Source organism: Leucoraja erinacea, chromosome 2 (assembly GCF_028641065.1).
Source record: "Leucoraja erinacea ecotype New England chromosome 2, Leri_hhj_1, whole genome shotgun sequence".
Classification (NCBI taxonomy): Eukaryota; Metazoa; Chordata; class Chondrichthyes; order Rajiformes; family Rajidae; genus Leucoraja; species Leucoraja erinaceus.
Genome location: NC_073378.1, coordinates 39,385,514 through 39,411,841, shown reverse-complemented (window position 1 = coordinate 39,411,841; position 26,328 = coordinate 39,385,514). Strand labels below are relative to the sequence as shown.

Here is a 26,328-nt window from a genome sequence, read left to right as displayed (position 1 = left end):
TAGAGAGAGTACAGAGGAGATTTACTAGAATGTTGCCTGGGTTTCAACAACTAAGTTACAGAGATAGGTTGAATAAGTTAGGCCTTTATTCTCTGGAGCACAGAAGGTTAAGGGGGGACTTGATAGAGGTCTTTAAAATGATGAGAGGGATAGACAGAGTTGATGTGGACAAGCTTTTCCCTTTGAGAATAGGGAAGATTCAAACAAGAGGACATGACTTCAGAATTAAGGAACAGAAGTTTAGGGGTAACATGAGGGGGAACTTCTTTACTCAAAGAGTGGAAGCGGTGTGGAATGAGCTTCCAGTGGAAGTGGTGGCGGCAGGTTCGTTGGTATCATTTAAAAATAAATTGGATAGGCATGTGGATGAGAAGGGAATGGAGGGTTATGGTATGAGTGCAGGCAGGTGGGACTAAGGAAAAAAAGTTGTTCGGCACGGGCTTGTAGGGCCAAGATGGCCTGTTTCCGTGCTGTAATTGTTATATGGTTATATGGTTTATTCTTTGGAGCGCAGAAAGTTAAGGGGGGACTTGATAGAGGTCATTAAAATGATGAGAGGGATAGACAGAGTTGATGTGGATAAGCTTTTCCCACTGAGAGTAGGGAAGATTCAAACAAGGCGACATGACTTGAGAATTAAGGGACAGAAGTTTAGGGGTAACATGAGGGGGAACTTCTTTACTCAGAGAGTGGTGGCTGTGTGGAATGAGCTTCCAGTGAAGGTGGTGGTGGCGTTTTCATTGTTATCATTTAAAAATAAATTGGATAGTTATATGGATGGGAAAGGAATGGAGGGTTATGGTCTGAGCGCAGGTAGATGGGACTAAGGGAGAATACGTGTTCGGCACAGACTAGAAGGGTCGAGATGACCTGTTTCCGTGCTGTAATTGTTATATGGTTATAACCACGTACCTGTCCGGTGTCTTTTAAATGCTGTATTAGTACCTGCCTCGCCTTACTCCTCTGGCAGTTCTTTACATACATATCTGGCCAATTGTCTTTATTTTTATTTGGGATCACACAGGCATTTTACACAGCACTAAGTTAGCACATCAAAGTAGGTGAAATCAATTTTCTAGACATTAAATCTTCATTTTTGAATTTGTTATAATTTCATGATAAAGTAATTGTTACCATCTCTGATGACCAGTTTATCATAATGACATAAAGCATCTGGTTCGATATCCAGAGCCAAGATGTTGAGTTGCACTGTGTTCTGCGGCGCCCAAATAATCCAAGAACAGTCCAAATGTGTTTCATAACCACCGGGCCAGCCAGGTGAGAAAAGGAAGCTTGGTCTCTCTCTGGTCTCAACAACTCCACCGCATGAACCTGTTGGGAAAATGAAATGTCAGCTGTCCATTCATCAGTGAATCAAATTACTCTACCAGCAGACAGAATGAGCTTGATTAGTACAGTTGTCAGAGGTTATGGGGAGAAGGGAGCAGAATGGGGTTAGAAGGGAGAGATAAATCAGCCATAATTAAATGGCGGAGTAGACTTGGTGGACCGAATGGCCTAATTTCACTCCTATCACTTATGACTTAAACTGCAATCTATTCTCATTGAACTTTAAAATAAAAGCCTTACAGCACATTTCATTTTGAGTGTCTCTTGAATTTAATATTCCACACAGTTTCTTTATTGGAGGTTTTCTCTTCCGAGTTCATAGTCTAAGTCAGTGCCTTACACAAATCAGTTGCTTCAATATAGAAAAAAATCAAAATAAACTTTACTCAGTGTAAAAAATATATACGAAACAGGTAGTGTGCAAAAAAAATCTTCTGACATTCTCGGAGGCCATTTATACATTCAAATCATTGCAACGTAGTGTCCACACAACTCTCCCCAACACCTTTCCAACCCATGTGCCCCCCTGGGGTGAAATCCCCTCCCTTATTTCAGGGACATCTCCATAACACCCTGCCCCTCAATATCCAGGAGCGGAAGGTCCCTAGACCGTTGCCCTCCCCCACAGAGCCTTGGTGTTGTCAGCACCAAGCTTCATTGCGTCCCTCAGCACACTCCTGCAGTCTGGAGCAGGCCAGTCGGCAACATTCCCCGACGCACATCTCGCTCTGCTGAGAGGCCGACAAAGTTCGGGCAGACCAAAGAGCATCTTTCACTGAGTTGAAGACCTTCAAACAGCACTCAACGTCTGTCTCTCAATGCGTCCCTGAGAACAGTCCTTGAATTAGTCGAAAGACCCTTATTATATCAATAAATGAGGACTTAAAAGAATATGTGTTGGTGGCCAGGCACATAAACTCACACCATCCTTTCATCTATTCAGCCCTGTAGGAGGTGGTTGGGGGAGAGGTGGGAGGCTCTGAGTCCACAATGATATCCCGGAAAATTATGCTTAATATCTTTATCCAACTAAGTTTGCAGCAATTTTGGCAGAGTCCAGCTTGAGCAGTCGGCAGAATCAGTCAAAATAACCAATTGTTTTTCTAGGTAATATATAAGTTATTACGTGGACAAAGAAATAATATTTCACATTACCATTGCTTTTTTAATGTAATCTTTTACTCGTTTACGCTGGATGTCACCACGATGCAGCTGCTTGATTTAATAAAGTGTGTAGGAAGGAACTGCTGATGCTGGTTTACACCATGGGCACTCACACGGGTCCCTGCTATGCTTGCCTCTTTGTAAAACTCTTAGTCTGAAGAGGGGTCTCGACCCGAAACATTACCAATTCCTTTTCCCCTGATATGCTGCCTGATCCGCTGAGTTACTCCAGCATTTTGTGACTATCTTTGATTTAATAAAGTGGTTTGCTGCATCATTTTCAGGATATTTGTAAACCAGATAAGCTTGTAAAGTAATCTGGTGGTTAGAGGGTCATCTTTATAGACCTTGACTCTATTTTTCTACTTCCATTTAGTTAATTGAATTTAAATTGCCATCTGCCATTGTGGGATATGAACTAATGCCTAGTTCAAATTAATCTAATGTATTTGTTAATATTTATGAACAAACCGTGGCATAGATTTTCTATCCTCTACATTTGCATCATAGAAAGCATCCTATTGGGATGCAGCGCAGCTTAATTTGGCAACCACTCTGCCACAACTGTCTGCAGGTAATTGCGAGTTGTGGATATAGCCCAGCCCATCACATAAATCAGCCTCTACTCCATACTGAAAAGTGCAATGACAATAAATTGAATCAAATCAAATATGCATTTCACGTTGCCTCAGGAAATCAGTCAACATAATCAAGGACTGTATTCACCCCAATCACCCTCTCTCCATCCCTCTTCCATGTGGCAGAAGATTCAAACACTTAAAAGGACGTATCACTAGATTCAGGAACAGCACCTTCCCTGCTGTTATCAGCAAATTAATAATGTAATACTATTCTGCACTCTAGTATTTTTCTCTTTGCCTACCTGTAGTACTTGTGTATGGCTAGATTGTGCTCATGTGTAGTGTGGTTTGACTGGAGAGCAGGCAAACAAAATGTTTTCTCTGTATCTTTGCACATATGACAATAATAAATCAATACAAATATCAAGATGCCAAATATCAAAGTTAATTTTAAGTTCTGACGTTAACAATTACCAATAATTCTTTAATTTAAAACAAAACTCAAAAATCCTTGTTAGAAATATGGCAAAATAAGTGTCAGAAACATTCATTATTGTCTCTCGTACCTGGGGCTAAAAAGAAGGAACGCCTCTGTTGGTTTCAATTATCCCATGGGCAAATTCCCTTGAATCATACGGTGTGCAGGTACTATTAGGGGAACACGTGGACTCAGTTTGGAGTGCAGGCTTAGAGTATTATTTGGTTTAAGTAGCAACAGGGATATCTATACCATTTCAGGCACCACAGGAGATAATTCTGTAAAAGGACCACCATATGCCAATGGTGCAGCAACAGCATTGTCACTAAGATAACTTACTTTGTCGGAACGGATCTATCCTCTCCATAAATGTTTAGTCTTAATAAATAAGCCATTATTTTTTTTTAAACATCATAACCTGTTCTATCCCTACAATTTGATGTGAATACATATGTATCTTTATAGGTGTATATGTAGAACACCTATATTTATTTTGGGGCGCTTGACATTAGTCTGATCATAACCAGTAGATACAGGAGTTTCCATCTCTTTCCTCGGCCATGGCTCTTCATACTTCAATGCCGTATTTCTAATGGATGAAAGTTATTCTTACCCATCTGAGCCCTAGAACAAATCACCAACAAATTGTGACTTTTTTTTTGATAATCATCCTCTTTCTTTTTTAACCACATACCTGGTTGGAGAGTTGGTGTTGCATTTGGGTTATTATTGTGTTGCACTGCAAACCATTCCAGCAGGAAACCCTTTCCATTGATAGTGGAGTCACTGATAAACTGAACAGTAAGAGTGCTTCCAGTGGAGGACATAACTGGAGGAAGTTCAGAACCACAGTATGTTCCAATATGACGTGCATGAATATTAGGACCATCAAAGAACTGGAATCAGAATCAGTAAAATGAATGTTTGTCAATCATCTATGACAACATATATAATTTATTGATCTCCTCTCGGATTTATTCATTTCCCATGTATTTTCTATGTGCATTTATTTTTGCAACTGTATCCACTTGTATCCTACCTATTAATTATTCAGATTTCCCGTTCTGTACATTTGTTTGATGTTACATTGTAGTCTTCAGTTTCACACATGATTTTTGTGCTACTTCCTCTCCCTCCCCCCCCCCTCTCTCTCTCCTCCATGTTTCGTTGTCTTTCTGTTTTTCTTTTCTCAAATCTTATTTTTTTCATTTCCTCTGACCGTGTGCATCTGATATATTTAATTTCCCTTCATTTTGTTTTATTTTCAGATTAAGAATTAAGGATGATGTGAAAGAATGGAAATTCAACTGGAAAGTGAAAGAGGTCTTGAATCCCTTCGCTGAAAGTCATGTGGTTTACAGTATAAGCAATGAAATGAATATTTGAATGAATCATGCTAGTCAGCTGGATGCTCAACATTAATTAATTTTATAAACCTCAATTTTTTTTTTTAGATCAAATAAGAGAGCATATTTTTTGCGTTTTCAGTTAGAATCTTTACTCTATAGTTATAAGTTTATTATTGTCACGTGTACTGAGAAACAGCGGAATGCTGTGTGTTGCATGTTATCCTATCAGATCAGATAACACCACACATAAATACAATCACGTCAAACTCAAGTACAATAGATAGAACAAAGAGGAAGATACAGAGTGCAGAATATAGTTATCAGCATTGCAGTGCACCAGTTCCATTCACAAAGTCCAATGTCCGGTTTGGGGTAGAGATTAATCAGACAGTACTCTAGTTTATGGAAGAACTGTTCAGAGGCCAAATAACGGAGGGGAAGAAGCTGTTCCTTAGTCTGGTGCATACTTTCAAGCTTCTGTATCTTCTGCCAGATGGTAGCAGGGAAAAGAAGGAACAACTGCGCTGGGGCAAGTCTTTGATTATGTTGGCTGCATCCGCAAGGCAATGTGAAGTGTAGATTGAGTAAATGGTGAGAAGTTGTTATACAAGAATTTTGTCTGAACAATCTGTGACCCATAGCGCTGTGGCCGATAGCACTATAATTAGAACCCATAACGCCCCAACAACACTCTGTTTAAACCTTTGCGCGTCAAACTGGCAGTGCTGTGTGTATTACCCTTGCATGCAAAGTCTGTAGCGCTGTGTGTATCACCTTTGCACGCTAAGTCTATTGCTTTACGCACCAGTCTGCGGCTGAAAGCGGTTTGTTTCCCAAGAGGGGGGAGAGGGGGGAGGGGGGGGGGGCTTGCTCGGATGCAGTCCCCTGCCATTGGGTGCAGTTTGAATTTGGGAGCAGCGCTATTGGCCAGGACTTACCGGCGGTTATTTCGGCGGCTGATTTCTGCTTGTATAAAGGCAGGCATAAGCCATAAGCGAGTTCATGTACGAGAGAGGTTCACTGACGGGCTGAGTCATGATCAGTGCCGCGGATGGCCAGCAGAACGAGATGTCCGTCATGGAATGTTGACGACTGGCCTGCTGCAGATTGCAGGAGTACGTGCTGAGGGAGTCACTGAAGCTCGGTGCAGCCAACGCCAAGACTTGGTGGGGGAGGGCCAGAGTCTAGGGTCCTTCTGCTGCTGGACATGGGGGGCACGGTATGGTGGAGATGCCCCTCAAAATAAGGGAAGGCATCCCACGCCAGTGGGCCACATGAGTGGCACGGGTGGGGGGACAGATTTGTGAAAATTGAGAAATGTATAGACTGTTTTGAACTATTTGTATAGCCTCCAAAAATGTCGGATGAATTTTTCGCACGGTTCACGCATTGCATATATTTATTACTTGAATAAAGTCTATTCTGAAATTAAAAAAAATAAAAGGTGAGTGTCGCGGACGGAGGCTGAGAGAGTGGGAGGTGTACTGCTGTAAAATGGACCCCCGCATACCAAGACAAGTATTGGTTTTGTTCCCTCTCTTGCTAATAAATCGGACTTGTAACTAAACAGACAAGTGAGCCTTTTTCTGTTCTACTAGTCAGATCCTTGAACCTGTTCCCTTGTAACAGAAGTCTGGTCTATGTAATGCACTGGGCTACATCTACACCTCTCTGCAATTTCTTGTGGTCTTGGGCAGAGCTGTTCTGAAGAGCAGGCTGTGATGAAGTCTTCTACAGATGCACTGTAGAGAGAATCCTATCAGGTTGCATCATAGCATTGTTTGGCAACAGCTCTGGCCAAGATTGCAAGAAATTGCAGAGTTGTGGATGAAGCCCAGTCAGATGTATAACACAGCAAAGAGTAGCCGGAAGCCAGAGGATTGGGAAACTTTCATAGGACAACAGAACAAAACAAAACGGGTAATACGGGCTGAAAAGTACGAAGGGAAGCTGGCCAGGAATATAAAGAAGGACAGTAAAAGCTTCTTTCGATATGTTAAGGGAAAAAGAGTAGCAAAGTCAAATGTGGGTCCCTTGAAGGCAGACACGGGTGAAATTATTATGGGCAACAAGGAAATGGCAGAAGAATTGAATAGGTACTTCGGATCTGTCTTCACTAAGGAAGACCCAAACAATCTCCCAGATGTACTGGAGCACAGAGGATCTAAGGGGGTAGAGGAACTGAAAGAAATTTTCATGAGGCAAGAAATAGTATTGGGTAGGCTAATGGGACTGAAGGATGATAAATCCCCTGGGCCTGATGGTCTGCATCACAGGGTCCTCAGGGAGGTGGCTCTAGAATTTCTGGATGCATTGGTGATCATTTTCCAATGTTCAATAGATTCAGGATCAGTTCCTGTGGATTGGAGGATAGCTAATGTTATCCCACTTTTCAAGAAAGGAGCGAGAGAGAAAACGGGGAATTACAGACCAGTTAGCCTGACTTCGGTGGTGGGAAAGATGCTGGAGTCAATTATTAAAGAGGTAATAATGGGGCATTTGGATAGCAATAAAATGTTTAGTCCAAGTCAGCATGGATTTATGAAAGGGAAATCGTGCTTGACTAACCTTTTGGAAATTTTTGAGGATGTGACAAGTAAAATGGATGAAGGGGTTCCAGTGGATGTTGTGTATCTAGACTTTCAGAAAGCCTTTGATATGGGCCCGCACGGGAGACTGGTGACTAAAATTAGAGCACATGGTATTGGGGGTAGGGTGTTGACACGGCTAGAAAATTGATTGGCAGACCGGAAGCAAAGAGTAGGAGTGAACGGGTCCTTTTCAGAATGGCAGGCAGTGGCGAGTGGAGTGCTGCAAGGCTCAGTGTTGGGGCCGCAACTGTATACCATATACATTAATGATTTGGAAGAGGGAATTAGGAGCAACACTAGCAAGTTTGCGGATGACACAATGCGGGGTGGCAGTGTGAACTGTGAAGAGGATGTTAGGAGGTTGCAGGGTGATCTGGACAGGTTGAGTGAATGGGCTGATGCGTGGCATTGATACATAGAAACATAGAAAATAGGTGCAGGAGTAGGCCATTCGGCCCTTCGAGCCTGCACCGCCATTCAATATGATCATGGCTGATCATCCAACTCAGTATCCCGTACCTGCCTTCTCTCCATACCCCCTGATCCCCGTAGCCACAAGGGCCACATCTAACTCCCTCTTAAATATAGCCAATGAACTGACCTCAACTACCTTCTGTGGCAGAGTATTCCAGAGATTCACCACTCTATGTGTGAAAAATGTTTTCCTCATCTCGGTCCTAAAAGATTTCCCCCTTATCCTTAAACTGTGACCCCTTGTTCTGGACTTCCCCAACATCGGGAACAATCTTCCTGCATCTAGCCAGTCCAACCCCTTAAGAATTTTGTAAGTTTCTATAAGATCCCCCTCAATCTTCTAAATTCTAGCAAGTACAAACCGAGTCTATCCAGTCTTTCTTCATATGAAAGTCCTGACATCCCAGGAATCAGTCTGGTGAACCTTCTCTGTGCTCCATCTATGGCAATAATGTCTTTCTTCAGATTATGAGACCAAAACTGTATGCAATACTCCAGGTGTGGTCTCACCAAGACCCTGTACAACTGCAGTAGAACCTCCTTGCTCCTATACTCAAATCCTTTTGCTATGAATGCTAACATACCATTCGCCTTCTTCACAGCCTGCTGGACCTGCATGCCTACTTTTAATGACTGGTGTACCATGACACCCAGGTCTCGTTGCATCTCCCCCTTTCCTAATCGGCCACCATTCAGATAATAGTCTACTTTCCTGTTTTTGCCACCAAAGTGGATAACCTCACATTTACCCACATTATACTGTATCTGCCATGCATTTGCCCACCCACCCAGCCTATCCATGTCACCTTGCAGCCTCCTAGCATCCTCCACACAGCTAACACTGCCCCCTAGCATCGTTTCATCCGTAAACTTGGAGATGTTGCATTCAATTCCCTCGTCCAAATCACTAATATATATCGTAAATAGCTGGGGTCCCAGCACTGAGCCTTGCGGTACCCCACTAGTCACTGCCTGCCATTCTGAAAAGGACCCGTTTACTCCTACTCTTTGCTTCCTGTCTGCCAGCCAGTTCTCTATCCACATCAATACTGAACCCCCAATACCGTGTGCTTGTAGTTTGTATACTAATCTCTTATGTGGGACCTTGTCGAAAGCCTTCTGAAAGTCTAGATATAACACATCCACTGGTTCTCCCTTATCCACTCTACTAGTTACATCCTTGAAAAATTCTATAAGATTCGTCAGACATGATTTACCTTTCATAAATCCATGCTGACTTTGTCCAATGATTTCACCACTTTCCAAATGTGCTGCTATCCCATCTTTAATAACTGATTCTAACAGTTTCCCCACTACTGACGTTAGACTAACTGGTCTGTAATTCCCTGTTTTCTCTCTCCCTCCCTTTTTAAAAAGTGGTGTTACATAAGCTACCCTCCAGTCCTCAGGAACTACTCCAGAATCTAAAGAGTTTTGAAAAATTATCACTAATGCATCCACTATTTCTGGGGCTACTTCCTTAAATACTCTGGGATGCAGCCTATCTGGCCCTGGGGATTTATCGGCCTTTAATCCATTCAATTTACCTAACACCACTTCCCGGCTAACTAACTGGATTTCACTCAGTCACTAATGACACCAATGCCTGTACAATTCTTAAACTACATCCCAGCTTCTATACTCAATGCTCGGCTTTGAATCCATTTATAAGGCTATCTAAAGCTTTCACTCCATCTCATTTGACCCCTGGTCCCCTGCTATTTCCGGCAGATTATTTATGTCTTCCTTAGTGAAGACAGAACCAAAGTAGTTATTCAATTGGTCTGCCATGTCCTTGTTCCCCATGATCAATTCACCCGTTTTTGACTGCAAGGTACCTTTATTTGTTTTAACTAATCTTTTTCTCCTCACATATCTATAAAAGTTTTTGCAGTCAGTTTTTATGTTCCCTGCCAGTTTTCTTTCATAATCTATTTTCCCTTTCCTAATTAAGCCCTTTGTCTTCCTCTGCTGGACTCTGAATTTCTCCCAGTCCTCTGGTAGGCTGCTTTTTCTTGCTAATTTGTACGCTTCATCTTTTGTTTTGATACTATCCCTGATTTCCCTTGTTATCCACGTAGCACTACCTTCCCTGATTTATTGTTTTGCCAAACTGGGATGAACAATTGTAGTTCATCCATGCAGTCTTTACATGCCTTCCATTGCGTATCCACCGTCAACCTATTAAGAATCAATTGCCAGTCTATCTTGGCCAATTCACGTCTCATACCCTCAAGGATGCAGTATAATATAGATAAATGTGAGGTTATCCACTTTGGGAGCAAAAACAAGGGGGCAGATTATTACCTCAATGGGGTTAGGTTAGGTAAGGGTGAGGTGCAGCGAGACCTGGGTGTTCTTGTACACCGGTCACTGAAAGTTGGCTTAAAGGTACAGCAGGCAGTGAAGAAAGCTAATGGAATGTTGGCCTTCATAACAAGAGGATTTCAGTATAGGAATAAAGAGGTTCTTCTGCTGTTGTATAGGGCTCTGGTGAGACCACATCTAGAGTATTGTGTACAGTTTTGGCCTCCTAATTTGAGGAAGGACATCCTTGTGATTGAGGCAGTGCAGCGTAGGTTCACGAGATTGATCCCTGGGATGGCGGGACTGTCATATGAGGAAAGATTGAAAAGACTTGGCTTGTATTCACTGGAGTTTAGAAGGATGAGGGGGTTCTTATAGAAACATATAAAATTATAAAAGGACTGGACAAGCTAGATGCTGGAAAAATGTTCCCAATGTTGGGCGAGTCCAGAACCAGGTGCCACAGTCTTAGAATAAAGGGGAGGTCATTTTAGACTGAGGTGAGAAAAAATTTTTTCACTCAGAGAGTTTGGAATTTATGGAATTCCCTGCCACAGAGGGCAGTGGAGGCCAAGTCACTGGATGGATTTAAGAGTGAGTTAGATAGAGCTCTAGGGGGCTAGTGTAGTCAAGGGATATGGGGAGAAGGCAGGCACGGGTTATTGATAGGGGACGATCAGCCATGATCACAATGAATGGCGGTGCTGGCTCGAAGGACTGAATGGCCTCCTCCTGCACCTATTTTCTATGATTCTATTTTCTAATTATACAAACTAACCTCCCCCCACCTACATTGACTCCATCTAAACTTCTAAACTTCAGTAAAGCAGCCAACATAATGAAAGATCATCTTCACCTAATCATTCCCTCTTCTCCCCTCTTCTATCGGGTAGAAGATACAGAAGTACCACCAGACTCAAAGCAGCTACTTTCCCACTATTATCAGGCATCTTATGAGTCCTACTGTAAGTTAGTAGACTGTCTGATTCACCTCCTCGCATGGCGATCCTGATCTTTGTCTATGGAATTGGTGCGCTACAATACTGATAAGTGATAACTATACTCTGCATTCTATATTTTTCCCTTTGGTCTTCCTATAGTACTTGACTGATGTGATTGTATTTATGTATAGTATTATCTGATTTGATTGGATGGCACGCAAAACAAAGCTTTTCACTGTCCCTCGGTTCATGTGACAATAATAAACCTAAACGTCCCAACATCGTACTACTCCGATGATAAATTTAAAATTCCTGATGAAGAGTTTTAAACTAAATAGTGGAGGGGGAGGGGAATATATTCCGTATTAATGGGATGGAAAGTTCAAGAAGGGAGAATAGAGTAATCGGGTAAAATCAGGACGGATGTGAGAAGGGAGGTGAATACCAAATTAAAGATGTTGTATTTGAATGTGCGTAGTAAAGTGGATAAAATAAATAAAGTGGATGAACTTGTAGCACAGTTAGAGATTGGTAGGTATGATATTGTGGGAATTACAGAGATGTGGCTGCAAAAGGATCGGAGCTGGGAACTGAATATTCAGGGTTATCTATCGGAAAGACAGAAAGGTGGGCAGAGGGGGTGATTTGGAAAAATGGGCTGAAAGATGGCAGATGGAGTTTAATGCTGATAAATGTGAGGTGCTACACCTTGGCAGGACAAATCAAAATAGGACGTACATGGTAAATGGTAGGGAATTGAAGAATACAGTGGAACAGAGGGATCTGGGTATAACCGTGCATAGTTCCTTGAAGGTGGAATCTCATATAGATAGGGTGGTAAAGAAAGCTTTTGGTATGCTAGCCTTTATAAATCAGAGCATTGAGTATAGAAGCTGGGATGTAATGTTAAAATTGTACAAGGCATTGGTGAGACCAAATCTGGAGTATGGTGTACAATTTTGGTCGCCCAATTATAGGAAGGATGTCAACAAAATAGAGAGAGTACAGAGGAGATTTACTAGAATGTTGCCTGGGTTTCAACAACTAAGTTACAGAGATAGGTTGAATAAGTTAGGTCTTTATTCTCTGGAGCGCAGAAGGTTAAGGGGGGACCTGATAGAGGTCTTTAAAATGATGAGAGGGATAGACAGAGTTGATGTGGACAAGCTTTTCCCTTTGAGAATAGGGAAGATTCAAACAAGAGGACATGACTTCAGAATTAAGGGACAGAAGTTTAGGGGTAATATGAGGGGGAACTTCTTTACGCAGAGAGTGGTGGCGGTGTGGAATGAGCTCCCAGTGGAAGTGGTGGAGGCAGGTTCATTGGTATCATTTAAAAATAAATTGGATAGGCATATGGATGAGAAGGGAATGGAGGGTTATGGTATGAGTGCAGGCAGGTGGGACTAAGGGGGAAAAAAAAAAAAAAAATTTGTTCGGCAGGGACTTGTAGGGCCGAGATGGCCTGTTTCCGTGCTGTAATTGTTATATGGTTATATGGTTATATGGTTATATGGGTGGGGTAGCTCTGTTGTTTCGGAATGAAATTCAGTCCTTAGCGAGAGGTGACATAGGATCAGAAAATGTAGAGTCACTGTGGATAGAGCTGAGAAATTATATGGGTAAAGAGACCCTAATGGGAGCATTTTATAGGCCCCCAAACAGTAGCCAGGATATAGGGTACAAGGACATCAGGAGATAAAATTGGCCTGTAAAAAAGGCAATGCTGTGGTGGTCATGGGAGATTTCAATATGCAGGTAGACTGGGGAAAATCAGGTTGGTACTGGACCCCAAGAAAGGGAATTTGTAGAGTGCCTCCGAGATGGATTCTTAGAGCAGCTTTTAGGGGAGTCTACCAAGGAAAAGGCAATTCTGGATTTAGTGTTATGTAATGAAACGGATTTGATAAGGGAACTCAAGGTAAAAGAACTATTAGGAGGTAGCGACCACAAAATGATCATTTTTAATCTGCAATTTGAGAGGGAGAAGGTGAATTCAGATATGTCGGTATTGCACCTTAGCAAAGTGGACTATAGAAGCATGAGGGAGGAGCTGGCCAAAGATGATTGGAAAGGGATGAAGGTGAAACAGCAATGGCAGGAATTTCTGGGAATAATCTGAAAGATGCAGGATCTTTTCATTTCAAAGAGGAAGAAAGATTCTAGGGGGAGAAAGAGGTAACCGTGGCCAACAAGGGAAGTCAAGGGCAGAATAAAACTAAAAGAGAAGGCATATAATATAGCAAAGATTAGTAGGAAGCCAGAGGATTGGGAAGCTTTTAAAGGACGACAGAGGTAACTGAAAAGGCAAAAATGGAGAAATGATGAAATACGAAGGCAAGCTAGTCAATAATATAAAACAGGATAGCAAGAGTTTCTTCAGTTATGTAAAGAGTAAGACAGAGGCAAGAGTGGAAGTTGGAGCACAGGAGAATGATGCAGGAGAAGTGATAATGGGGAATAAAGAAATGGCAGAGGAGTTAAATAACTTTTTTACATCCGTCTTCACAGTGAAAGACACAAGCAACGTGCCTGAAATTCAAGAGAGTCAGGGGGTGAAACGTAGTAGTACCTGTCTATTACTAGGTAGAATGTGCTTGCGAAGCTGAAAAGGCTGAAGGTGGATAAGTCACCTGGACCGGATGGACTTCACCCAAGGGTTCTGAAAGAGGTGGCTTTAGAGATTGATAGTGATATTTCAAGAATTGCTAGGGATGATTGAAAAATTCCCAACATTACCCTGCTGCACAAGAATGGAGCAAAGCAGAATAGTGGGAACTATAGGCTGGTTGGTCTGACTTTGGTGGCTGGTAAGATTTTGGAGTCCATTATAAAGGATGAGGTTACAGAGTACTTAGATAAAATAGTCCGAAGTCAGAATGGGTTAGTGAAGGGGCGGTCTTGCTTGACAAATTTGCTGGAAATCTTTGAAGAAGTAAATAGCAGGACAGACAAAGGAGAGTCAGTAGATGTTGTTTACTTAGATTTTCAGAAAGACTTTGATAAGGTGCCACACATGAGGCTGCTAAGGAAGATAGCCCATGGTATCAAAGGGCAGATAATAGCATGGATAGCAGGTTGGTTGGATGGCAGAAGACAAAGAGTGGTGCAGGGGTGGGGCCGCTACTCTTCACGTTGTATATTAATGATTTGGATGAGGGGATTGAAGGCTTTGTGGCAAAGTTTGCGGATTATACGGAAATAGGTGGAAGGGCAGGGTATGTAGAGAAAGCAGGGACTCTGCAGAAGGACTTGGACAGGTTGGGAGTGTGAGCAGAGAAATGCTAGATGGAATGAAGTGTATCAAAGTGTGGAGTCATGCATTTTGGTAGTAGGAATATAGGTGTAGACTATTTTCTAAACGGGGAAATAATCCAGAAAACGGAGCTGCAAAGGGAATTGGGAGTGCTGGTGCAGGATTCCCAAAACGTTCATCTGCAAGTTGAATCGGCAGTAGAGAAAGCAGACGCAATGCTTGCATTTAATTTAAGAGGACTTGTATATACAAACAAGGATGTAATGCTGAGGCTCTATAAGTCATTGGTAAGGTGCATTTGAAATATTGTGAGCAATTTTGGGCACCATATCTGAGGAAGGATGTGCTGGCTCTGGAGAGAATCCAGAGGAGTTTATAAGAATGATACCAGGAATGAGTAGGTTAATCTATGATGAGCGTTTTTTGTCACTGGACCTGTACTCGCTGGAGTTTAGAAGAATGAAAGGGAACTCATTGAAACATACAGAATAGTGAAAGGTTTGGATACAGTGGATGTGGCGAGAATGTTTCCACTAGTGGGAGAGTCAAGGACTAGAGATCATAGCCTCCGAATTAAAGGACGGTCTTTTTGGATGGAGATGAGGAGAATGTCTTTAGTCAGAGGGTGGTGAATCTGTGGAATTCCTTACTACAGAAGGGTGTGGAGGCCAAATCAGTGGATATTCTTAAGGTGGAGATAGATAGATTCTTGATTAGTACAGGTGTCAGGGGTTATGGGGAGAAGGCAGGAGAATGGGGTTAAGATGTAGAGATAGATCAGCCATGATTGAATGGCAAGTAGACTTGATGGGCTGAATGGCCTAATTCTACTAATATCACTTACGACTTTATGAAACACCATAAAATCTAAAACCTAACAGATTTCCAATTTATTGCCGCACTGACTTTGTAACTTCAACCAAGAATGTAATTGATTTACAAGATGACTATGCTATTCCATCAACATGATGTATTAACTGGTATGTAGGAGGATGTTGGAGCATAGGCTAGAAATCATTGGCATGGTCCATCTAAAAAAAATACAGGATTTGCTGAATGTTTTACTGTGACTTTTACCTAAATTCTATAAAACAAAAATTAAGCTGTTTGCCAAAACCTTAGAATGGAAACTTGAATGTTTCCGAGACAGAAAGATTACTTACCATTAACTTATCATATGTGCATCTGTCAAGCGCATCAATGTCCAACTCTTGTACACTGGCATGGATGATGTAGGATGCCGGAGCACTAATTGTCCAGTGATAGTTGATTTTGTGTGGGTAATACAGTGGCCATAATGGAGATGAAATTTGACCTTGGATACCCTCAATTTCATTGCCATACACTGAAATAAACAGGTTGTAAATCAAAGCAGGGAAAATGTGTGGTAATATCTGCTACGTTATAATAAAAATAATCTTCTTTATGGATTTGCAATATACTTTGGACTTTATAGCTGCTCCCATATCCCACGATTGAATGGAAAAACAAACCTACATATAAAATGCACTAAATGTCAATAAATCAATATTTATATTTCCAGATTGTATTGAATTTATGGTAGAATCTTGATTTATTTATAAATTTTTCAGGATCTGCACATTGGCAGTAGGACTAGAATTTATTGTCTATTCTGGCAATAGGAGATTGAGAACAACTTTGAAGAGTTGATTTTGTCTATCGACACCTGTGACAAGTGCCTCTGCTTTCTTAAGGGCTGTCCCACTTAGGCAATTCTTTCGGGGACTGCCAGTGACTGTCACAGTCATAGCAGGTCGCCGAAAAAGCGGCGACTGGACACCCCCCACCCCCACGACAATGTCTACGACAACCTACCACCTAGTCGACGTCAAGCTACTGACAACCGGCGACCCAATCGTCGCAACTTAGGATGTCCACCTATGTCCACACCTACGACAACCCACGACCACACTGGCAACAACCTACAACAACCGAAGTCAACCTACATCCACCCACGACAAGCTAAGACAAGCAACGACCCTGTCGGCGACAACTGAAGATAACTGAAGACAATTCAGTCACCGGTACCTGTCGCCGGTTGACATAGGTCCACATAGGTAGTCGCCAATGGAATTCACCGAAGTCAGCACCCAGCGACAACCAAAGTCACTTGGCGACAACTTGCGCCATCCTGGCGACAACCTACGACATGAGAAGACAAGCTACATCAAGCCCCGAGTCGCCGAAAAGTTTTGAACATTTTAAAATCCAGCGGCGACCAGAAAAACATTACGACTCTTTAGGCAATTTGAGGAGACTACTCACAACCATACAGGGATACCCTGCGACCATGTGAAAACAGCCTAGTCGCCCAAAAAAATTGCCAGTGGGACAGGAGCATTAAAAGTTTAAAAATAATGGGCATGTCACCGAATACTCTAATAAACTTCTACAGATGCACAGTAGAACGTTTTCTGATCAGATGCATCTTTGCCAAAAATGGCAATTCTAATGTACTGGAGTGCAAGAGGTTGCAAAGAGTGGTGGTCACAGCCTGGTCCATCCTTTACACAGCCCTCCCCACCATCAAAGACATTTGCATGAGCCAGAACATTTACAAGAATGTGGCATCAATCATCCACTATTCATCAATCATCATGCCCTCTTCTCGCTGCCATAATTAATCAGGAGATACAGTCATATACTGCCAGGTTCAAGAACAGATACTTTCCTACAACCATCAGTTTCTTGAACTGTCCTGCTCAACTTTAATACTACCTCAACAATGGTGTACTGAGGGCCTTCTCTTGCACTACCATGGGCTTATTTTTCTAACTGTGTTTTGCACTAACATCTTGCTTTTGTATAGTCTCTTTCTTTTCACTGCTTTGTATAATTTAGACATGGACATAGAACAGTACAGCACAGGAACTGGCTATTCGGCCACAATGTTCGTGCTGTACATGATGTCAGGTTAAACTAATTTCCCCGACCTGCATCTGATTCATATTCCTCCATTTTCTCAATATGCATGTGCCTATTTAAAATCCTCTTAAATGTCACTGTCATATCTGTCTCCACCACCACAGCTTGGTCACAATGGGTCAAATGGCGTATTTCCATGTTAAATAACTATGATTCGATGAGTGAACATTGCATATTTTGTAGATGCATATTGCAGCCATTGCGTAGTGGTGGTGGAGTGAATTAATGTTTAAACTGGCAGATTCATAAGTTCATAAGTTCTAGGAGCTGCATTTGGCCATTTGGCCCATCGTCTACTCCGCCATTCAATCATGGCTGATCTACTTTTCCATCTCAACTCCACTCTCCTGCCTTCTCCCCATAACCCCTGCCACCCTTACTAATCAGATTAGGGGTCAATAAAATACACTTTTGAATCTAGTGGAGCTGCATTCAACCAGTATTCCATTACATTCTTCATTTAATCTCATCGCTTTAAGTTGTATACAAATGCAGATTTGCATTTATATTTCAAAGAAACTTGAGCTAATGCACTTAGTCGTACTTTAAATTATTTCTATATAAATGTGTTAAGGTGTTACTGCAATAGTGAACAGATTTAAATTACTGTGCGTGGTAGAGGCACTGGTTAAAAAATATTTGACATAACAACATATTGCATTGCCACTAGCATTTGGAAAAAATATAAAGATTATTTTTCAGAGCACAAATATTGGGAGATAATTGATCAGGTTACCATTGTTAAAGTGTGTTCTTTTTGAATGACTTTCAAAATCAAAGATTTAAATTCGAAGGAGAAATACTAAATCAAATAAAATAAAATGACTGAATAAAAGCTTTCCAGAGCTGGAAGTATGACATTTGTATAATAAAATAATGTTTTGATATTCTAAATGCATCAATTTGACCAGAAAGATTGGAGGAGATCAGAATTACCATCAGGAAAAGAATAATGCATGCACCATATTTGAAAATATTTAATAGTATGTGAATTTTTTTTTCACTAGAACTGAATTGTAAATCCACTACTCACGATGGGAAAAAACGGCCCTGAATCCAGGCTGAGGAGATGATGAAGCAGAGACAAATTTTACCCACAGGATGTGTCCGATAACTGAAGTTAAATTTGCAGGTAAGGTAATGCCACAAAAACGTCCAATCAGCTGCCCGGTGGCATTTCCTTCTCGAATTTCCAGGTAATCCAATGAACAATTTTTGCCAGTTGCAATATCAAACTCTCTATAAAATGTGAACAAAATCAATGATACATTTCACCTGATTAGTTATTGGCAAGTAGACCCAAAGAACACAGTAAATAAATCAAACAAAATGCATCCCTTATGCATTAGTATCAGATACATTTCAAAGAATTATGTAAAAATTAATTACATGAAGGAGATTTGGACACGATTACCAGGGGAGCTGATGATATACCAGATGCATTCACAGATGGGTGGATACTTTTCAGGATAGTTAGGACTATTGAATGCTCCAGATTCCATGTGAAACTTCCCGCCACATGCTGAGAACAGAATAACAGAACACAATTCTCGTGAATACTATTCTCATATTATTTACTAACTTTAATCTATATTCTCGAATATGTAATTATGTATAGTTTCACATAAAAAGACGTAATGTGCTCGAGTAACTCAGTGGCTCAGGCAGCATATTTAGCGAACATGGATAGGCAAATTGAATCAGGGCGAGATTCCAATTTACCTGTGTTTTGCCATATTCTTCTCGACTTTTTCTTTCCATTTACCTGTGCAAATGTCTTTTAAACATTGTCATTCTACCTGCATCTATCGCTCCTCGTGGTGGTTCATTCCATCTACCTAATACCATCTGTGTGGAAAAAGTTGCCCTTCATATAGCTTTTACATTTTACCCCTCCAACCTCAAATTTATGCTTTCTAGTTCTAAAGTCTTTGACGATCTAACTCGTAATGCCCATCATGATTTTATAAACCTTTGTGAAGTCACCCCTCAACGTCAAACACTCCAGCTAAAATTGTTCCTGCCTATCCTTACAACTCAAACCCTCTAGACCCAGTGAATATTTTTAGCACCTTTTCTAGCCTAATGGCGTTCTTATCACTGCTGGGCAACCAGAACGGCACACAATACTCCTTGTCATTTCTCCAATGACTTGAAAGTTGTCACATATATCCCAACTACTGTACTCATTGCCCTGACTGGTGATAACTGGTGTGCCAAAAACTTTCATCAAAGAACTATGTACTTGTACTCCCTAATCTATCTATTTAACAGCAAATCATATCCTATAACTAAGTCAAGTCAAGTCACATTATTTATTTGGCAAATTTAAAAAACAACTCTCATTGGCCAAAGTGCTTTACATTTGTTATAAGAATAGTATAAACAAACAAACTACATACGTGGATAGGGGAGAACCAGTGGATGTGGTGTATCTGGACTTCCAGAAGGCTTTCGACAAGGTTCCACATAAGAGATTAGTATACAAACTTAAAGCACACGGCATTGGGGGTTCAGTATTGATGTGGATAGAGAACTGGCTGGCAAACAGGAAGCAAAGAGTAGGAGTAAACGGGTCCTTTTCACAATGGCAGGCAGTGACTAGTGGGGTACTGCAAGGCTCAGTGCTGGGACCCCAGCTATTTACAATATATATTAATGATCTGGGTGAGGGAATTGAAGGCAATATCTCCAAGTTTGCGGATGACACTAAGCTGGGGGGCAGTGTTAACTTTGAGGAGGATGCTAGGAGACTGCAAGGTGACTTGGATAGGCTGGGGTGAGTGGGCAAATGTTTGGCTGGCAGATGCAGTATAATGTGGATAAATGTGAGGTTATCAATTTTGGTGGCAAAAACAGGAAAGCAGGCTATTATCTAAATGGTGGCCGACTAGGAAAAGGGGAGATGCAGCGAGACCTGGGTGTCATGGTACACCAGTCATTGAAAGTGGGCATGCAGGTGCAGCAGGCAGTGAAGAAAGCGAATGGTATGTTAGCTTTCATAGCAAAAGGATTTGAGTATAGGAGCAGGGAGGTTCTACTGCAGTTGTACAGGGTCTTGGTGAGACCACACCTGGAGTATTGCATACAGTTTTGGTCTCCAAATCTGAGGAAGGACATTATTGCCATAGAGGGAGTGCAGAGAAGGTTCACCAGACTGATTCCTGGGATGTCAGGACTGTCTTATGAAGAAAGACTGGATAGACTTGGTTTATTGGTGTTGTACTTCCGGTGGCGCTGGTGCCAGCAGCCTCCACCTACAGCCCAGTATCTTTTTGTTTTTTTGTTTATTTAGTTATGTAAAAGTGTGTTTTTTTGTGTTTTTTGGCTATTTTTATGTGGGGGAAGAGGGCACGGTGCGGGGGATACCGTCCTTCAGCCGCTTCCTGGTGAGGACGCGACTATTATATTGAGTCGCGTCCTCGCCCCCCCCCCCCCCTCCCCCCACAGCGGCCTACCTACCTGGATTGGCGCGGCCTTCCTGCCGGGATCAACCGGAGCTCCAGCAGCGGCGGGACAGCGCTGAAACATCGCGGGGCTGGCGATGCCTTACCGGGGGTCGCCGTCTGGAGCCCGGAGTGCTGGACCTGTTGCACCGACATCATGGAGCTGCGGTTTGCGGAGCTCCCAACGCGGGCGGCGTTGATGGACAGCGCGGGGTCCTGCGACTCTGCCCGGTTCAGCCTGCGGACTCAGGAGCTGCAGACTCCGGCAGCGGGAGGCGGCTGATCAGGAGGTCCGGGCCGCTGAGGAGGAGGATGCTCACCGTCGGGGTTCGGCGTCGGCGTTCCACCAGCCCGGCGAGAGGGCCTGAACATCGGGCCACCCGGGGCGGCGACTGCGGGTGCTTGGAAGGCCCCGACCACGGATGTACACGGAGGGGAGGCTGGCTGGACTATGGTGCCATCCTCACCTTGGTGCCATTTATGTTATGTTGTGTCGTGGACTTTCTGTGCTTTTTTTTTTAATTCAATTTCAATTTTATTTTTAATATGTTTTATTATTTATTTATTATTATTTTTATTTTTTTTTATGATACTGCCTGTAAGGGAAATTCATTTCGTTGTCTCAAATTGAGACAATGACAATAAATTTAAATACAATACAATACAATACTCTCTAGAATTTAGGAGATTGGGAGGGGATCTTATAGAAACTTACAAAATTCTTAAGGGGTTGGACAGGCTAGATGCAGGAAGATTGCTCCCGATGTTGGGGAAGTCCAGGACAAGGGGTCACAGCTTAAGGATAAGGGGGAAATCCTTTAAAACCGAGATGAGAAGAACTTTTTTCACACAGAGAGTGGTGAATCTCTGGAACTCTCTGCCACAGAGGGTAATTGAGGCCAGTTCATTGGCTATATTTAAGAGGGAGTTAGATGTGGCCCTTGTGGCTAAGGGGATCAGAGGGTATGGAGAGAAGGCAGGTACGGGATACTGAGTTGGATGATCAGCCATGATCATATTGAATGGCGGTGCAGGCTCGAAGGGCCGAATGTCCTACTCCTGCACCTAATTTCTATGTTGCTATGTTTCTATGTTTCTATACATATATACATATAGCCCTCGCTCAGTGGACGTCAGGAAAGGCTTGGGAGCATAGATATACGTTTTTAGTCTTGACTTAAAGGAGTCGATGGAGGGGGCAGTTCTGATGGGAAAGGGGATGCTGTTCCACAGTCTAGGAGCTGCAACCGCAAAGGCGCAGTCGTCCCCTAAGCTTATGCCTAGACCGCGGGATATTCAGCAGCCCCAAGTCAGCCGATCTGAGGGACCTGGAGGTGGAGTGGTGGGTGAGAAGACTTTTAATGTAGGAGGGGGCAAGCCCATTGAGGGCTTTGTAGACATAGAGGAGGGTCTTGAAATGTATACGGAACCGCACAGGGAGCTAGTGGAGAGAGGCCAGGATCGGGGTGACGTGGTCCCTTTTTCGGGTGCCCGTCAGGAGTCTCGCTAATAGTCTTAACATTTATTTTCTACTGTACACTAAATTAATTTTGATATTTTTTCTCCTGTGCCATCCAAATACTATATAACTACTAAATGTAATTTATATAATGAAAAATATCATGATATTAGCCTGTTCTTTACAACGTATCAGTAATTCATTGTCTCTTTGAATAATTTTATTCATGGGATTACCTCACAAGGGATCAAACATTCAGCCTTCACAAGTTTAATGTAAAATGACATGCATACAAAAATATGCATAATATTCATGGAAAGTTCTTGTTCTAATATTAACTCTTGGAAAGGATTTTAGCTGTCTAAAGAAAAATGTAGAAAAATCTGACTTTACATTAAATAGTTAATAGTGAATTTGAGGACCATACATACCTTTTTGTCAGATTTTTGTCCTGGTGGAACTTCTATTACCCCTGACACATCAATTATGATGTACACTGGTTTCCAACAGGATTAGCATCACCAAGAGGAAATATAACATGATGATGGGAAAGATACTGTAATAACAACGTGGTAGTACCAGATGGAAAGAGAAAATAAAAAAGGTGCTGAAAATCAGAATTGACATCTCACTTGTGCCAGACTTGTCCATTCTGAACAAATGTCCCATCTAAGCTAGTTCAATTTGTCCGTTTTTGGGCATATCACTCTAAACTTTTGCGATCCATGTACTTGTCCAAATATTTTTTAAATGTTGTTATAGTACCTGCCTCAACTATCTCCTCTGGCAGCTCGTTCCATAAACTCACCACCTTTTGTGCAAAACAGTTGTCCCTCTGGTTCCTATTAAATCCTCCCCCTTTCTCCTTAAACCAATGACCCTTGGCTCTTGATTCCCCTACTCTGGGTAACAGACTGTGCGCATTTACTCTATCTATTACCCTCATGATCAACAACTCACCTCTAGAAGATCCCCCTCATCCTCCTGCATTCCAAGGAATAAAGTCCTAGCCTACTCATCCTCCCCTTATACCTGAGGCACGCAGTCTGTAACTCCCATTCAGTGTACGAAAGCCACCTAAATGTAACTTTAAAAAATGCCTAATATCCTTATTTTAAATGGTAGACAAGCATGATCCTACCTGACATTGATGCAGCATAAATTGCTCGAAAGCCTCTGGATGAGTGGACATCATTGGAGATGAAGTTGACAAGTAAGGTATCACTGAATGAGGTGATGGGATGAGGGATAGTACTTCCACAATAACGACCTAAAATACATCAAAGCGGATTAAAGCAGGAAGCCAAACCCTGAAAGCAATATAGCATGAATAAAATATGATGTGAAGATATTACACACCACATAATAAAGCACAAACCCATTGCCAAATAAAGAAAAAGCAGAACTCTGCGATCACAGGGCAATGACATTTTGGAGGCTGTAGTCAGTACACGTATGGCTTTCTGCAAGGTGCTCGCCCACCATAACATACTGAATAAATCCAATTTTTTACTTCAAATTGTACATATAGAGCAATATCCTCAGCACATTCAAATTACTGTTAAGCAGATATTTGTCATTATTCATTGATGGTATGTGGGCATTCCTAGTAACTCCAGCATGAAATGCCCATTCTCAGTTGCTCTTGATCTGAGCATCTGAAGTCACCATTTCAGAAGGCAGTGAAGTCAAAACTGCTGTGTGCATCTGGAGTCACAGACAGGGCAGTCTGTTGTTATTGCCTATCTTAATAGATTTTTTTTAAATCCATGAACCATGTGAATTATATAGCAAACTGGACTATCTTGGCCGAATACTACTTTCATAATATAAACTTTTAAATCCAGAATTCTATTTTTATAATTAATTGAATTTAATTGTTTCTGCTGCTGTCCTTTGAAGTGCAATCATTGATGTGATGTAGGAAATAGAAACTCCACAAATAAAAATGTTTCAGTTAATGAGTACTGTGCCACTGATCATTGAGAAGTAAATCATGGGGAAATCCTCGGAGCTGTGCTTTGAAAAAGTGTAATTTGATAATCAGATCTTATATAAATGCAACTTTGAAAATGCTCATAGGCCTCCCACAGTTGGTGAAATAATGCCCATTACTTTGAGATACGATTGCAGATTAAAGCTTACCAGCAGAACTTTCATCAGTGACATCAATTGAATATCAGCAGTGTGAAAAGCAAGACATACAAACTCAGAATGAAATTTGGCAGTTCTGAGTGAATCATTGTGGTGCTAATGAAGTTAAAAGGAAATCCAAGATTCCAAAGTTGCCTAATTCCACTGTATGCAATAATCTGAAGAGTTGTTTCCTAATTCAAACGAAAATCACACATTGGAGGGTAAAGGGCTTTGTAATTTTTTTCTGCTACGGCGAGCGTCACTGACTGACGCCCGTTAAAACCGTCAAGTTGTATGACGTACAATGTATGCTGATGTATGCTGTCCTGCGGGTGATGCCCGGTTAGGGTTGGAGTAAGTGTAAGGGTTAGGGTTGGGGCTAGGGTTAGGGTTAGGGATCACAGGTGGGCTGTAAAATATTCTTCATTCAATGCATAGATTTTAAACATTAATATATTAAAATGAATACAATAAAATGAATTGTGCAAATGAAAAGATGTGTGAGTAGTTCAGTTTTATTTACAGATGTATTGGTCCGCTTCCAGAACTAATCACCTTCTCTAACTTTCAACAGGGATGGACTCAGTGAGTGTAGACTGAACTCCCCTCTCCCTTCCACCCCCTCTTCCCTCTCTCACCCCCATCCCTCCTTTTCCACCCCCCCTACCCACCCCCCCTACCCATCTCCCCTCCCCTCTCCCCACTTCTTCCCTTTCAGTTAGTGTGCATTTAGACATCCCAACCTTTCGGATAGTTGGCGGTTCGGTTTCGTATCCATTCGTTTAATTGCCGTTTTGGCTTTGTTTCCATTCGGATATTTGGCTTCCACTTCTTTGCTCCGGCTTCTCGTCGGGGTACCCAGGGAGACACCGCGCGTCACTACATGCGTCACCACGCGTCACTACATGCATCACCACGTGTCATGACCCGACCACCTATTTCAGGCTGTAGCCGAAAATGTCGCCCAAGTGGGACAGGCCCTTAAATGAGTTGCCACCACGTCAAACAATGTACATGCGACTGTACATAGAAACATAGAAAATAGGTGCAGGAGTAGGCCATTTGGCACTTCGAGCATGCACCGCCATTCAATATGATCATGGCTGATCATCCAACTCAGTATTCTGTACCTGCCTTCTCTCCATACCCCGTGATCCCTTTAGCCACAAGGGCCACATCTAACGCCCTCTTAAATATAGCCAATGAACTGGCCTCAACTACCCTCTGTGGCAGAGAGTTCCAGAGATTCACCACTCTCTGTGTGAAAAACGTTCTTCTCATCTCGGTCCTAAAGGATTTCCCCTTTATCCTTAAACTGTGACCCCTTGTCCTGGACGTCCCCAACATCGGGAACAATCTTCCTGCATCTAGCCTGTCCAACCACTTAAGAATTTTGTACGTTTCTAGAAGAAGCCCCCTCAATCTTCTAAATTCTAGCGAGTAAAAGCTGAGTGTACCCAGTCCTTCTTCATATGAAAGTCCTGATATCTCAGGAATCAGTCTGGTGAACCTTATCTGTACTCCCTCTATGGCAAGAATGTCTTTACTCAGATTTGGAGACCAAAACTGTACACAATACTCCAGGTGTGGCCTCACCAATACCCTGTACAACTGCAGTAGAACCTCCCTGCTCCTATACTCAAATCCTTTTGCTATGAATGCTAACATACCATTGGCTTTCTTCACTGCCTGCTGCACCTGCATGCCTACTTTCAATGACTGGTGTACCATGACACCCAGGTCTCGTTACATCTCCCCTTTTCCAAATCGGCCACCATTTAGATAATAGTCTACTTTCCTGTTTTTGCCACCAAAGTGGATAACCTCACATTTATCCACATTATACTGCA

The 26,328-nt window shown here is 42.1% G+C and overlaps 1 protein-coding gene across 1 annotated transcript in view; it reads right to left on the bottom strand.

Moving 5' to 3' along the window:
* The window catches only part of cubn (cubilin (intrinsic factor-cobalamin receptor)), a 239,566-nt gene that overhangs the window by 89,259 nt on the left and 123,979 nt on the right, over positions 1–26,328 (bottom strand). Inside the window, 6 exon segments of the mRNA XM_055649570.1 lie at positions 1,135–1,332; positions 4,268–4,469; positions 15,655–15,836; positions 18,471–18,676; positions 18,827–18,959; positions 23,484–23,612. Coding sequence (XP_055505545.1) covers positions 1,135–1,332; positions 4,268–4,469; positions 15,655–15,836; positions 18,471–18,676; positions 18,827–18,959; positions 23,484–23,612 — 1,050 coding nt within the window.